Source organism: Sapajus apella, unplaced genomic scaffold (assembly GCF_009761245.1).
Source record: "Sapajus apella isolate SASKATOON/1434 unplaced genomic scaffold, GSC_monkey_1.0 scaffold160, whole genome shotgun sequence".
In the NCBI taxonomy this organism is placed as follows: Eukaryota; Metazoa; Chordata; class Mammalia; order Primates; family Cebidae; genus Sapajus; species Sapajus apella.
Window position 1 is genome coordinate 78,355 of NW_022437100.1, and position 15,762 is coordinate 94,116.

Below are 15,762 nucleotides of genomic sequence, written 5' to 3' on the forward strand. Positions count from 1 at the left end.
GCTCCCACCAACCACACAATGGTATGCATTCAAAACAGCTGAGGCCAGGCACAGGGCCTCACACCTGGAATCCAGCACTTGGGGAGGCCAGGTGAGAGAGACCAGCCTGGGCAACAAAGCAAGTCTCCATCACTATAAAAAATTTAAAAAAAAAAAAAAAAATTAGCTGGGTGAGGTGGCATGCACCTGTAGTCCCAACTACTCAAGAGGCTGAGACAGGAGGATGACTTGAGGCCAGGAGTTCGAGGTTGCAATAAGCCACGATGGCAACACTGTGCTCCAGCCTGGGTGACAGAGGGAGACCCTGTGTCTTTAAAAAAAAAAAAAAAAAAGCAGCTGAGCTTAGAAATGGACAAACATGTTTGGCTGCTTGGAAAAGAGGATGCAGGGCCCTTGATTTCCTTTCTTCCTGGGATAATTCGTCACTTGCTTTCCCTCCAACTACACTTTTCACAAGAGACCAGGAAAGCTCTGAAGCAAAGAAGTGCAAACGTAGTACTCGCAACCTGCAGGCCCGGGCATTTTGGGAGGAAGAGAAGTGGGAGCCTGTTCTGGCTTTCACTCTGAGTGAATGTCAAGAGGGGACAAGATAGAAGGCCAGGGAGCAGCAAGGTCGTCCCAGGAGCTCCGAAACAATCAAGCTTTGTTCCTGGATGCTGAGAAAGCCCACACTCTAGGAAATACAGCCCAGTAAAACCAAGGACACATGGCCGCACACTAAGGGAGTGCCACGGAGCCAGATGTGTAAAAACAGCTGGTGCTGACAGCAGAAGGGGTCTGCGGGTCATGAGGACAAGTCTTTCTGACAGCTGGGTGGGCAGATGGTCCTATGGAGTGGTCTATGGGGCTCAAAGTTCTCTGGGCTAATCCTGTCAAATCAGTGATGATGGAGCTAAGCCCAGCAGAATGAGCGCTGAGGCTCAGGTGGGAGGAAGGCGACTCACTGGAGGCTCGTGGAGGCACAGACATCAAGCCAGCAGCTCTGCTCCCACGCGGCCACGCCACGGCGCTGCTCCATTCACAGGCCACAGAGGCTCTTTGTGCCCATCCGCCCCCATCCCAGGGCCTCACCCCCTGAAGAAAAAGACAGAGCAGCTGTGGCTCAGAATTAGCCACGCCACCCACAATGCTGGGCAAACAGGCTGCGAAGGCCTCCTGAGGTCATGATTTGGAAGCTTGCGTGGAGAGACGGACCGTGAATGAGGCAGCACCCCCTGCCCAGGCAGCCCCGCCCAGGGCACTGACATCCTAATAGTTTTGTACCTGCTGAGGTCTCCACTAGAATGACTGCAAGGCCGTCAATGGGCCTCTGAGTGATGATGCTTAGAAGAAGGCTGGTGAGCCGGGCGCAGTGGCTCACGCCTGTAATCCCAGCACTTTGGGAGGCTGAGGTGGGAAGATCACGAGGTCAGGAGATCGAGACCATCCTGGCTAACACAGTGAAACCCCTTCTCTGCTAAAAATAAAAATAAAAAATTAGCCAGCTGTGGTGGCACACGCCTGTAGTCCCAGCTACTCGGGAGGCCGAGGCAGGAGAATTGCTTGAACCCAGGAGGCAGAGGTTGCAGTGAGCCGAGATCACACCACTGCACTCCAGCCTGAGCAACAGAGCGAGACTCTGTCTCAAAAAAAGAGAAGGCTGGTGAGAGGCAGGAGGAGCTGCACACCATAGGTGACAGCAAGGAGGCAAAAATGAGAGTTAATGCCTCCAGCCAAAGAGTTCTGCAGAAAAGGCATGGGCACTACCCACCACACCCACCCACAGTAAAACCCCTGCATATTGCTTGCAGAGGAAAGACACAGCCACTAACACTGAATGTATCTGAACAATGACTGCTCCTCTTCGTAGGAGGGAAAGGCAGGCTCAGGCAGGCTCAGGTGCTCCACTTGTTTCAATTCACATCCAGTGGATCCCAAAGGAGACTCCAGTTAAAAAGGCACCAATAAAAAGCCAAGCAGAAGAACAGGAGTTGCTTTCACTTGTAACAAACATTAGCAGCCTGAGTCCAGGCCCCCAGGCCGTGTACCGAGCCAGGTGCTGGCTGGGTGCTTAGGAAGGTTCCCATGGAATCCTTGCAGATGAGGAAGTGAGACTGCACCTAGCCCCATCTCATGGTAAGGGGCAGAGCTGGGATCAGAGCCAGGTCCTGGAGGCTCCAACTCTAGCACTTGAGGGCTCTGCTTTACTGTGCAGAAGCCATCTCAGCTTAGTGCCACAGCAGAGTAGGTGTGACATAAGCTATAAAGCCTGCCAAGAGGAGCGCCTCCCAATCCCAGACAGTGAGGCTACAGCTCCATGTCACCCCCGCAGACACACTGTGCTTCCTTAAAGCGCAGTCTCCCATTTATTTATTTGCAAGTCACTAATTCTGAATTTCAGTAGTTAACACTCGTTAGGGACAGGGGCTTTTAATATGGTCCACATGATGATCTCATCAAGAAACAGATGAGCTGGCAGGGAGCAGTGGCTCATATCTGTAATCCCAGCACTTTGGGAGGTCAAGGTGGGTGGATCACGAGGTCAGGAGTTCGAGACCAGCCTGACCAATATGGTGAAACCCCGTGTCTACTAAAAATACAAAAATTAGCCAGGCGTAGTGGTGCACACCTGTAATCCCAGCTACTCAGGAGGTTGAGACAGAACAGCTTGAACCCAGGAGGCAGAGGTTGCAGTGAGCCAAGATTGCACCACTGCACTCCATCTTGGGCAACAGAGTAAGACTCCATCTCAAAAAAAAAAAACCACACACCCACACACACACACACAGATGAGACATAACTGGGCTGAAAAATCAGGAACCCAAGTTCCAGCCTCAACTTGGCCAACACCTGGCTGTGTTACCCTCCTTAGGTTCCTTGCTATCTCTGGACCTCAGCAGTTCTTCCCACCTGCCATATTAGAAGGCTGGGCTATAAAGGAGACTGTTCCATATGTCCACTTGTTGATAGGTCCTTGATGAACCAGGCTCATCCCCAAAGGGTGGGCATCGATGGCAGAAAACAAGGACCTCATTGTCATGGACTGATCTAGCAATCAGCAACGAAATGCAGCCTTTGCACAGAGTCTGGTGCAGTCAGGAATTCCTGGCAAACTAGAATGGCCCACGGCTCCACTGAAGGCTGTGTAGCACAGTGCAGGGCACTCAGAAGCATGAGTCCACCTCATGGAAATGTGCTTAAGTCACTCTGAAATCAGGCAGAAAATTAAACAGCTGACCCTTTGAGACCTGCTGTCTCTGTAACAGAATGAGCCTGTCGCCACACGTCCTTTGATTACACATGTGGTCATGAGCAAAACCCCTCAGTCTGAAAGTTGGTCTTCTGATCTGTAAGGTAGGAGGGCCATAATAATCTTTTTTCTTTTTTAAATTTGAGACAGAGTCTCACTCTGTCACCCAGGCAGGAGCGCAGTGGTGCAATCTTGGCTGACTGTACTCTTGACCTCCTGGGCTCAAGCGATCTTCCCACCTCAGCTTCCAGCAAGTAGCTGGGACTACAGGCATGCACCACTACACCCAGCTAATTTTTGTGGCTTTTGTAGAGATGGGGTTTCGCCATGTTACCCAGGCTGGTCTCGAACTCCTGAGCTCAAGCAATCCTCTGGTCTTGGCCTCCCAAGGTCCTGGGATTACAGGCATGCACCACCATGCCCACCCTATAATAATCTCTTGATGGGTTTTTTCCTCTAGGTCAAAAGCATTTTGAGAACTGTTTTACTCAGCCCCAAGTTCAAGGTGGCTAGTGCAGCAAAAAGAAATAAAGAGCTATTTTAGGAATCATAACAACCAGATATTTCTTTCCCACTGGGGACAAAACCAGAAGGAAATATCTTCAAGTTGAACAGAGGAATTTCGGGTTGATATTGGAAAGGACTTTGTGATCCCAGGGCCGGTTGCCTCGGGATGTGTAAATGCTCATCTCCCCGTCTCCTAACACGGTGATGGGCTGTCTTTCTGCAAATGTAGGCTTGCCAGAAGAAAGAGAATGACCAACCCTGATCAGTTGTATAGGCTGGCCTTTCTTTGCACATGCTATTCTCTGGACTCTCCCTACACTTCCCCTTTGTCACGCCTGGCAAGGAACCAGCACTCAAGTGTTGGACGGAGTCGCAGTGCAAGTCTTACTCTTAGTGACTCACCTCTGCTCCAAGCACACTCCCTAGGGAGGCAAGCCACACCAACATGCATCTGTAAAGAACAAGAAGGGCCGGGCACAGTGGCTCACACCTGTAATCCCGGCACTTTGGGAGGCCTAGACAGGAGACTCACTTGAGCTCAGGAGTTCGAGACCAGCCCAGGGCAGCATAATGAGACCCTGTCTCTAATAAAAATATAAAACATTAGCCAGGTGTGGTGGCACAGCCCTGTAGTCCCAGCTACCAGAGAGGCTGAGGTGGGAGGGTCACCAGAGCCTGCAGTGAGCTGTGATCATGCCACTGCACTCCAGCCTGGGCAACAGCAAGACCCCATCTCAAAAAACGGCGTAGATACCAAAAATGGGATTGGGACAAAAAATGCTGAAGAGAGAGGGGATCAGGTGGTGCAAGAGGAACAAAGCAGGAAACCAGGAGATGGCACTCCCTACTTTACAAGGAATCTACTGCATTTTCAGTGCAAAAGGCTTACTGGAAAGAAATCTGAAGAGATAAAGATATTTGTTAGGCTGGGCATGGTGGCTCACGCCTATAATCCCAGCACTTCGGGAGGCAGAGGTGGGTGGAACACCTGAGGTCGGCAGCTCGAGACCAGACAGACTAACACAGAGAAAACCTATCTCTACTAAAATCACAAAATTAGCCAGGCATGGTGGCACATGCCTATAATCTCAGCTACTTGGGAGGCTAAGGCAGGAGAATTGCTTGAGCCCGGGAGGCAGGGGTTGCAGTGAGCCAAGATCACACCACTGCACTCTAGCCTGGGCAAAAAGAGCAAAACTCTTGTCTAAAAAAAAAAAAAAAGATATTTTTAAAAATAATTGAAAATTTTAAAAAGATGCCAGGTGCAGTGGCTCATGCCTGTAATCCCAGGACTTTGGGAGACCAAGGTGGGCAGGTCACCTGAGGTCAGGTGTTCAAGACCAGCCTGGCCAGCATGGTGAAACCCCATCTCTACAAAAATACAAAAATTACCCGGGCATTATGGTGGGTACCTGTAATCCCAGCTATGTGGATGCCTGTAATCACAGCTATTCAGGAGGCTGAGGTGGGAAAATCACTTGAACCCAGGAGATGGAGGTTGCAGTGAGCCAAGATCATGCCATTGCACTCTAGCCTGGGCGACAGAGCGAGACTCTGTCTCAAAAAAATAAAAAATAAAAAAAAAGATGGAATCTACAACATTGACTGAACCTTCCTATCTCCACCAAAATTTGAGGACAAAGGCCAGTGAGTGGGCATTCCTTAGACAGGGCCATATTCTTCTCCCTCCACTTGTTCTAAAACAGGCTTCCTCTTTTGTATTTGGCTGCAAAGGTTAAAGAGTAATGCTATGCGAACATCAGATGTCAAAGTTCAAGGATGTCACCCCAGCACTCCTTTGAGCCCCCTTCTCAACCACAGAGCCAGGGCCCAGGCATGTGAGGGTGATGGGAAGACCTGGCCCGCCCCCACCTCGGAGCCCCTGGCCCTGTCCTACGGGGTGCCACGGCAGCCACTTACGTAGATAAGCCCTGAGTAGTAACGCTCCTTGAGGTTGTGCAGCACTGAGGCTTCATTGAGGCACGTGAGCTCTGCCATGTCCTCCACCTTGGAGAACTTGGGCGGGTTCATCTTCTGGATGTCATCCTTGTTCACCTTCACCTTCTTCCCATTCTCCACCAGCTCCACGATGGCCTCTTCGCCCACCTCCTCCTTGAGGCTGGCAGGCTCGAAGCCACTCTTGTCGGAAGGCACCCATACCAGCTTCTTGGCAGCCCAATCGGCCTGGGCCAGCGGGTTGTTAATGAAGTTTTTATCCACATAGAGATACTTATCGGCAGCTTGCTGTGCCATGGTGACTTATAGCCAGGACCTAAGATGGGGGGAAAAAAGACAACACATTACATACAACTACATCAGCCACACAAGATCATTCATGCTCACACCTCTTCTCTTTGCAAACTTTATAGGATTAAGACGCAGTAAAATGCTATATAATCAGGCTGTACAATTTTCTTGCTCCACACTTTTGGGAGAAAAAAGATAAGCATCATTGAAAAAACAAGTTGGGCCCAGTACGGTGGCTCGAGCCTATAATCCCAGCACTTTGGGAGGCCAAGGGAGGTGGATCACCTCAGGTCAGGAGTTCGAGACCAGCCTGGCGAACATGACAAAACCCCGTCTCTACTAAAAATACAAAAATTAGCCAGGCGTGGTGGCATGTGCCTGTCATCCCAGCTACTCAGGAGGCTGAGGCAGGAGAATCGCTTGAACCCCAGAAGTGGAAGCTGTAGTGAGCCGAGATCGCACCACTGCACGCCAGCCTGGGCAATGGAGAAACGAGTTGATAGCAGGGATTTTGTTAGCAATTAATGGTAAGGTGTATCACCCTAGGGTCAATACACAATCAAACAAATCTATCAAGAAAACTATTGCCCCAATGAACATGACAAGAATCTCAAAGACAGATGCAATTCAAGTCGCTATGCTAGACATACAAAGGTAGCAAAGCAGCCACACAGTTTAGAAGGATTTCCAACAAAAACAGGTTCCTAATTAGCCAAAAAATGCAGCTGACTACAACTCCACGTGGCAGAAGTTTCCAGTTTAAAAAGCTTGTTCTTATTTCATGAAGTCAACTAAGACGCGAGAAGAAAATAAAACACCAATATATGCTGCCACTAGATTCTAATTCCATCTTGATAATACAGCCCAAAAAAAGCAAACAGAAAAGAGGCCAGGCTCCAGGAAACATGCAGAATGCTAACAGTGCTTCCCTTTGGGGACACTAGGGTCAAAAGTGACCCTCACAAAACATGGGCCAGGAGAACTTAAGTTCATGTGTGTTTGTTTTTTGAAAACTCATTTGCAAAATGAAGATATAAAATAGGCCAGGCGAGGTGTCTCAGGCCTGTAATCCCAGCACTTTGGGAGGCCGAGGCAGGCGGATCACCTGAGGTTGGGAGTTAGAGACCAGCCGGACCAACATGGAGAAACCCGTCCCTACTAAAAATACAAAATTAGCCGGGCATGGTAGCGCATGCCTGTAATCCTAGCTATGCGGGAGGCTGAGGCAGGAGAATCACCTGAACCCGGAGGGTGGAGGTTACAGTGATCTGAGATCATGCCATTTCACTCTAGCCTGGGCAACAAGAGCGAAACTTTGTCTCAAAAAAAAAAAAAAACAAAGACATAAAATAATAATGCATTATATCTGTGTGGTTTTATAGTTTATGAAATGCTTTCACACATATTTCACTGTCTTATCCACCACCTCATCTAACTGGCAACCACCCTGGAAAAGAGATCTCTCATCAAACCCAATCCATAAACCAGGAAACAGGCTCAGAAAGGGCAAGTCACTTGCCCAGAGCTGCCCAGCCTAGTCATGGAGTGGGAAGGTCTTTGTCATAACAACTCTGTAAACCTGGAAAGATATATATTACTATCACCATTTTACAGATGAGGAAACATGCTCCCTGGATGTAAGGAGTTTCTCCGTAGTCATCCAGTCCTGTGGCCTTTCCACTGCAAACACAGCAGTTACACCAACTCAGAGACGCAGGCTGGGATCACCAGAGATGACTACTCTAGTATCAAACAAGCTCAGGCCGTGGCCACCAGAGGAAGCAGCCCAGAAGCTCACTGCGCAGCTTTCCTTGTGAAATCAAGGAACATCAGGAAGGCTTTTCCCTCTGTGAGCTCAAGCCCCCTCCCCTCAGGCCCCTGCAATCCAGGAAGTCCCCAGATCCCAATAAGGAATACCATGGGCTTTTGCACTTCCAGATTCCAAGAGGGACTTGGATGCCAAGGAGGCTGGGCGCACGGCAGGGAAAGAACAAAAGGCAAAGTCTGGGCTGCCCAGACCTTTTCATCTGAGCTCATTAAGTGGTTTTCAGACAAGGCTAAGGGGCTGCCCTGGACTCATTCCAGAAGGGGCTGTTTTCCAGGAAAAAACCTGTTTGCTGGCTCCCTCCCGCCAGGAGGGACACAAGTGCCAGAAGCAGAGCTTGGCAGCCTCACCAGCTTCCTCTGTTGACATTCCCAGCACAGGCAAACCCCACAGACCCTTGTGAGGACCACGGGCACAGCCACCCTGCAAGGACCACCCTGAGAGAAGGCAAGGCCCAGAGTCAGTCGGAGTAAACAAGGCAGGAACAGTGGCTGTGACTGCCTGGCTGCCCCTTGTCTTTGCTGAGGGTCTAAGGTCTAGGGTCTACACCAGGAGCAGCCCCCAGGGCACCGCCAGCTTATTTTCAGCTGTCTGCACTTCCACCCTGGCCAGTCCATTCAAGCAAATCCAAGAATTTTCCCTGCCAGGTAAATGCTAGTTGTTCTTTGCCTCCCTACCATGTGTCTGACACTAACTAGTCAATGGGCACCCCCAGCGTCCCAGCACCCAGGCTCCCCGGAGTCTCCCCATCATGTCCCTGCCCTGCTCAAGACCATGCGGCAATCACAGAACGCAGGTGTCAGGGGCTGGTTTTCAACCTTTTCATAGACCCCAAACTCACGATGGATAACTCCATCAATAGCAGAAGGAGACTCACTTGAACCCAATGCCCCCAAATCCTAAGTCTGTCGCATGACCCCGCAAATGAAGTTATCTGAGGACATCGCTGCCCCTCATGAGACTCCTACCAAGAGCAAATGGGGCAGGGGACAGTTACTAAGTACATCCCAGCACCAAGTTGTTTATTCACCACCTCACCTAACTGGCAACCACCCTAGAAAAGAGCTCTCTCATCATCCACAAATCATAAACTAGAAAACAGGATCAGAAAGGGCAAGTCACTTGCCCAGAGTTGCCCAGCCCAGTCATGGAGTAGGACGCTAACCCAGGGACGCCGGGCCCCTGTGCCTGGCCTCTTCCCAGAACCTTGTGCCTGGGATCCCTTGGAAGTCAGGCCTGCACTGGAGCTGGGCCATAACTGTCCCCATGAGCTGAGTGTGACATGGGGAATGGAGTGGAATGCATCCCAGAGCATTCAACAAATATTTACAGGAGGTTGTTAGGCAGGCAGGAAGGCTGAGTGAGCCTTCCCAGTGTGGACCACGTGGCCCCTCAAAAAGCAGGCACGTTACAGCTCACCATTCACTCCCTCGGCCCGATACTATTAGCAGCAAGCTTGCAGCCTATCAGCAAGGGCAGAATGAGGTCTGGCCTTCCTCAAACTCTGCTTCACCCCTGCAATGCCAACCCTAACAGAAAGAATCCATCTGATAGCCTGGATTCTCGGCAGCCCATGGGCTCCCTCAGGCTGCAGGCCCCAGGCACTCAGACTGTCCTGGAAATCCACTCTGGAGGGTCGCAAACATCACACCAGCTGGTAGGGAGTAACTCTACCCAACCAACCACCCTCAGAACCTCACCCTGACTGACTTTCAGGCCTCAGTGGGAGGGCAGGCGATAGTCACAGGCCAGTGGTATCCCCACGAAGGCTAGCAGAGGCCTGGCAACCAAGCCATTGTTCTTGCAAGAGGATGGGAGAATGCATCCCCCCAAATCCACCCCCCACCTCTAAAGACCAAGGCTCCCACTGAAGGTCACAGACTCCACTTGCCTGGATACCTCCCTCCCAGCAGAACTTCTCATTAAGCAAGGCTGGGCTCTGCTCGGCCTAGCCAAGGACGGGGCTATTTGGTTTCAGCAACTCCGCTGGAATGACGTAGGGCAGCAGCAGCGCCAAGACCAATACATGGGCTAGACCAGCAGGGAGAGCTGCAAAGGTCAGGATAAACAGTGGAGTTTCTATGAAAGCCCCCTGGCCCACCTGGGCAGGCTAAGCCACATTCAATGATGGGCGGGCCACAGGGCTGCAGCTGAGCTGTTGTTTCCACCTGTATCCAGTGAGGAGGCTCCTGTGCCCCTGGGGGCGTGTGTGTGGGTGTGTGTGCATGTGCGTGTGTATAAGTGTGTTCAGTCAGGTTAATACCCACCTCTCCAGGATGCACGTGGGTTAAACCACCTTATCTATAATCCATATGCCTCATTTATGAATGGGGGATAGTAAAGAGCTACTAAAAATTCAATAAGGGGCACGACAGCAGGATACATGGGGTGTGGGGGGCAGTCTATCCAACACAGTAGCCAGCATGCAGCCACTCCTGCCTACTCCGTTCTGGGGCCGTGCTAAACGGCCTCTGTGAAAACTTTTTTTTTTTTTTTTTTAGACGGAGTCTCACTCTCTCACTCTGTCACCCAGACTGGAGAGCAGTGGCGCGATCTCGGCTCACTACAACCTCTGCCTCCTGGGTTCAAGCAATTCTCCTGTCTCAGCTTCCTGAGTAGCTGGGACTACAGGTGCCCACCACCATGCCCGGCTAACTTCTGTATTTTTAGTAGAGACGGGGTTTCACTATGTTGGCCAGGCTGGTCTCAAACTCCTGACCTCAAGTGATCTGCCCTCCTCGGCCTCCCAAAGTGCTGGGATTATAGGCCTTAGCCACCAGGCCTGGCCTCAGATTTGCTTGTTACTCAATTTTTACAGGTGATGATGCAGCAGTAGCCTTGGAGAAAGTAACTCTACTCAGTCACACAAGCTGGGGAACGAGGACTTGAACTTAGAACTCCTGAACCTAAGGCCTCACTGTCAATCATTTAGTGGCTGCATCATATTCTCAAGTGGCTTTTTTAAGGACCACTTATAAGGTTTTTTCAACCTCTTATCTAGTATACCTTTTTGAGACAGAGTCCGGCTCTGTCACCCAGGCTGGCGTGCAGTGGCGCAATCTGGGCTCACTGCAACTTCCACCTCCCACGGTCAAGCGATTCTCCCGCTTCAGTCTCCTGAGTAGCTGGGATAAAAAGCGCCCGTCACCATACCCAGCTAATTTTTCTAGTTTTAGTAGAGACAGGGTTTCACCATATTGGCCAGGCTGGTCTCAAACTCCTGATCTCAGGTAATCTGCCCGCCTCAGCCTCCCAAAGTGCTGGGATTACAGGAGTGAGCCACCGCACCCGGCCCTAGTGTACACCACCTTGAGATACATTCCCAGAAGTGGAGTTACAGGAGGAAAGAACATACAAACATTTCTACAGTCCTGGGATGTCTCATCCAATTGTTTTCCAAAAGGGCTGAATTGACGCGCACTGCCATTTGAGCAGGATGTATGTGTGAGAGCAACCAACCAGCACTGTCTACCACTATAAAAAACACACACACAGGAAAGATCTCCGTGGCTCAGAAAGTCCCAAGCTCCTGTGGGAATGGGCAGGCCAGCAAGGGTTCAGAAGGAAGCAAGCAGCTCTCGCCCCTGGAGATGAGATTGGATCAGACTGAGGCCAACCCCCAGCGCTTTCCTTCCCGCCGGCTTCCTGCGGGTGCCAGTCCAACTCTAAGAAACCCAAGCAGTTGCCTTTTTAGGCCATAATCGAGCAGGACACAACCAGAGGCTAAATTAGGACTCTCAGGAAATGATGAAACTGAAAGTAAATAGGTTGACCAAAAACATCTTCTTTCAACCCAAAATGTAATGCCTCAATTATTTGCCTTCTCCCCTTCCTTCCAAACATCCATATGGATCTCTTACTTCTCCCGTTTTCCCACAGAATCCTCTCCCTCCCTTCTTCCCTCCATTTCTCTTTTTACTTGTTTGTGGGTTTGTCTGGAAAATGAACTGCTAGCACCTTAAAGACAGAATTTATTCTACTATCGAATCTTTGGTCGAAATGTTGAGAGCATTTCCACTCCTAGACAATGAGGGCTGATGTAAACCTTTCCAAGGGCCTGGTTCTAGGCTAGGAGTGTCCAAGTCATCACCTTCACCATAAAGCTGCAGACCGAGGGCCTGTGAGTAAGCGCGTGTTTCACTCAGTCCTCTCAGTTAATTTCAGGAGGCACATACATGCTGTCATATTCATTTTGCAGGTGGGGGAAATGGGGCTCAGATAAGGCACAAAACCTACGGACAGACTCAACCTCGTGTGGCTTCAATGCCCTGCTTAGATTCCCCTTTAGCTGCCTCCCTGGTGAAGTCACTGGAGCTACAGGAAGCAAACAAACTGAGAACCACCGCCCCCCCCCCCGCCCCGGCTAAGCAGATATTAATAATGTCACCTCGGGCCAGGCACCGTGGCTCATGCCTGTAATCCCAGTACTTTTGGAGGCTGAGACGGATGGATCACCTGAGGTTGGGAGTTTGAGACCAGTCTGACCAACATGGAGAAACCCATCCCTACTTAAAATACAAAATTAGACCAGCGTGGTGACGCATGCCTGTAATCTCAGCTACTAGGGAGGCTGAGGCAGGAGAATCGCTTGAACCCAGGAAGCAGAGGTTGTAGTGAGCCAAGATCATGCCACTGCACTCCAGCCTGGGCAACAAGAGCAAAACTCTATCTCAAAAATAATAACAATGTCACCTAAAAGCTGTAAGCCTCATCTCCCCATGCTGGCTTGCACAAGGGATTCCATCCTTCCAACCTAAACTGCTGGGGCTAAAAGTAAGAAGGTGGGGGTGTGACCTTGGCTGAGCCATTTGAGTTCTCTGAGCCCAGACTGCCAGGAGTTGACCTAGCCAATCTCCAACAGCCGTGGGCACACCAAGGTTTCAGTTCAGACACCCCAGCAGCCTCAGTGCTGACACCGGAAGCCCTATTCCAGCCTCACCACTGATGCAGGCAAGCAGCCCCTCCGTTTGTTTGGTTCTCCCCACCCCCATCCTGGAGAACACAGATGAACTCAGTCCTTTCTCTTTCTCCTTATAGCCATTGGTTTTGAGTTAAATAAAACTGTCAAAGTAGCTGGCTTCCATTTTTAAGATTCTTTGGGCCAGGCATGGTGGCTCACACCTGTAATCCCAGCACTTTGGAAGGCCAAGGAGAGTGGATCACCTGAGGTCAAGAGTTCGAGACAGGCCTGGCCAACATGGTGAAACCTGTCCCTAGTAAAAATACAAAAATTCACCAGGCGTGGTGGTGTGTGCCTGTAATCCCAGCCACTTGGGAGGTTGAGGCACAAGTATCACTTGAACCTGGGAGGCAGAGATTGTGCCACTGCACTCCCGCTTGGGCAACAGAGCAAGAACCCATCTCAAAAAAAAAAAAAAAAAAAAAAAAAGATTCGATTCTTTGAAAGCAGCTGTTATAATAATTAATGTAGAATTTTTCAAGCTCATTAGATTCATTTATTCAATCAACTGATACGTAGAGAATTCACATGCAAAAAAATCATGACAAAGGCATAAAGATCCCAAGGGGTTTCTAACGAGGTGGGGCGGCAGGACCGGCACGCACACAACGAGGTGACTAGGCAGAGTGTCCACCTGGGCAACGTGGTGGAGTAGACAGAAAGCAGGCTCCCTGGCTTCCTTCTGTCCTGTTCACTGCTGAACCCAACACCCAAATGCAGTAAGCACCCACTGGGCAGATCTGCAGGATGGATGACTGTAGAAACTCCTTGCTGTGTGACCCTGGTCCAGTGCCACCTCTCTGGCCTTCACTATAAATGCAGATAATATTTTATGCTGCCTTCCCTACCTCACGAGGCTGCTTAATACAACATATATTCCTTAAATGCACACAACGATGCAACAGGACACCTGCCACTGTGGAACATTCATGCAGAGAGGAAGACGTGTGTCAACAGCCAGCTCCACCACAGACTCAGTGAAGAAGAGAAGAGGAACATGCAACTTGCCATGGGAACAAAGAGAAAGGGACGATTCCCTGGACACTCAGTCGAGAGTGTTGTGGAAGATGTGACATTTAAGCTGCGTCCTGGAAGATGGGTAAAATATCGCTGGGGAAGGGAAGAGTTGGTGGAAAAGTATCCCGGGCTGAGGGAGAAGAGCAAGAGCCAACATACAGAAAGAAGATGCGGTCGCTCATGAGCCACACACTAAACGGCTCCACAGCACTCTGGCTATCTGGGGCCAGAGAATCCTTTGTGGTGGGGCTGTCCTGTGCCTTGTGGGGTATTTAGCAGCAGAGCAGCATGCCTGGCCTCTACCCACTAAATGCCAGTCTCACCCTGTCCCCAATTGTGACAACCAAATATGTCTCCAGACATTGCCAAAGGTGAGACTTGGGGGGAAGATAAATTCCCCCCAGTTGGGCCCACTGATTTAAGGGGTGCATGTGAGCAAACGCTGCGCTATGTAGCCAGACCTCTGAATCGGCATCTTCCCCCATCTCTGAAGTGCATGAGCCAAATCTCCTTAACAAAACATTAAGTCCTCAGGACAAAACTGATTCCCAGGACCCCACAAAAATGCCATTATGTTAGCTGAAATGTGGTTTTACAAAAGGGGGGCCATTATGGATGGCACTGTCACCAAGGAATACAGTGACATCCTGTATTCTAAGAGATCCGAACTAGTTCGCCTACTGGACTGAGCTTTCAAGATCCTGAATAACCGCTTTAAAAGTAAACCAATCAATCAGGCAGAGGCACCTTCAGAACCTCCAACACAGCAGCTCAGCCTGTGACTCATAAGCAAACTCACCAGCATCAAAGGATCCAGATGATTAACGGAAGACAAAGCGGCAGCCACATTTTGGAGGTCGGGGGTGGGAGCTGTTCCCATGGCTGTGTCAGCTCACCCCACCCTCGGAATCCCATCAAATACTATTTATTGAATAGTTTTGGCAAATCAATCTGGATTAGACCCAGGGAATCCACGGCTTCCACCACTGGGATACCCGGATGACTATTTTCCACCCAGAGCTCTCCCCCACAACCCCTCAAATATTAATAAATATATTTAAGCACCTACCAACAAGCCGTCTCTGCCCGGAGGACCCATAAGCACCATCACACCTGAACTCCCCCCACCTTCTCTCCCCCAGTTCATACCCTCTTCTGGGTGTCCAACTCTGGGAGACACTGTCCATCTGGTCACCCAAAACAGTCACTGTAAACTCCTCCCCAGCCCTCTGCCAACACTACTGCCTGTGCCCTGTTCAGTCCAGCCCCACATGCCCTCCCTTCTGGGCTGTGACAACCACCTCCCTCCTGATCTCCTCTGCCACTTCTATAGAACTCATTCCTGATGACTCACAAACTCAAATTCCTATTTATATGACTTCCTACTTTATTGATATTACTTGGCCAGTTCAAAACGGTCCAACAGCTCCATACCTCCTTCAGAATAAAATCTAATAATCTCTGCATGGTTAAGCAAACCCTCTAGGACCCCACCCATTCATCCTGCCCCTGCCAGCACCATATAATCAATTTCCCATTCACAGTGCACTCTGCTCAGGCCTCCAGGCCTTCAAAGAAGCCAGAGAAGTGTCCTTTGTGCTAGGAACCCTCTCTGAGATCTCAGCTCAAATACTCCCTTCTCTAAAGACTTTTTGCAGCAAAAGGACACCTTGTATGTATGTCCCTCTGTCTGTGCTCTGTACTTGTTCCATTGAAACCAAACAGCTAAATATTCATGATATGTAGTTTTATTTGAGGACAGGGATTGGGTCTCATTCATCAATTCCAAACACAATGCCTGGCTCAGACCAGGTGCTCAGTTAAAGTGTCCTAAATGAATGAATGATAGCTGGGCGCGGTGGCTCAAGCCTGTAATCCCAGCACTTTGGGAGGCCGAGGCGGGTGGATCACGAGGTCAAGAGATCGAGACCATCCTGGTCAACATGGTGAAACCCCGTCACTACTAAAAATACAAAA

The 15,762-nt window shown here is 50.1% G+C and overlaps 1 protein-coding gene across 13 annotated transcripts in view; it reads right to left on the reverse strand.

The window, feature by feature from the left end:
- MYH9 (myosin heavy chain 9) overlaps positions 1-15,762 on the reverse strand; it is a 116,810-nt gene that overhangs the window by 64,990 nt on the left and 36,058 nt on the right. For 11 of the 13 annotated variants that reach the window (XR_004265044.1, XR_004265043.1, XR_004265041.1 and 8 more), the window contains exon 2: positions 5,657-6,008. Coding sequence is in view for 10 of the 13 variants with exons in the window: in XM_032266615.1 (XP_032122506.1) it covers positions 5,657-5,989 (333 nt within the window). In the remaining 3 variants the exon portion in view is untranslated. Of the gene's footprint in view, positions 1-5,656; positions 6,009-7,221; positions 7,234-15,762 lie in introns of those variants that run through there. The other 2 variants (XM_032266613.1, XM_032266618.1) reach the window with 1 other exon arrangement.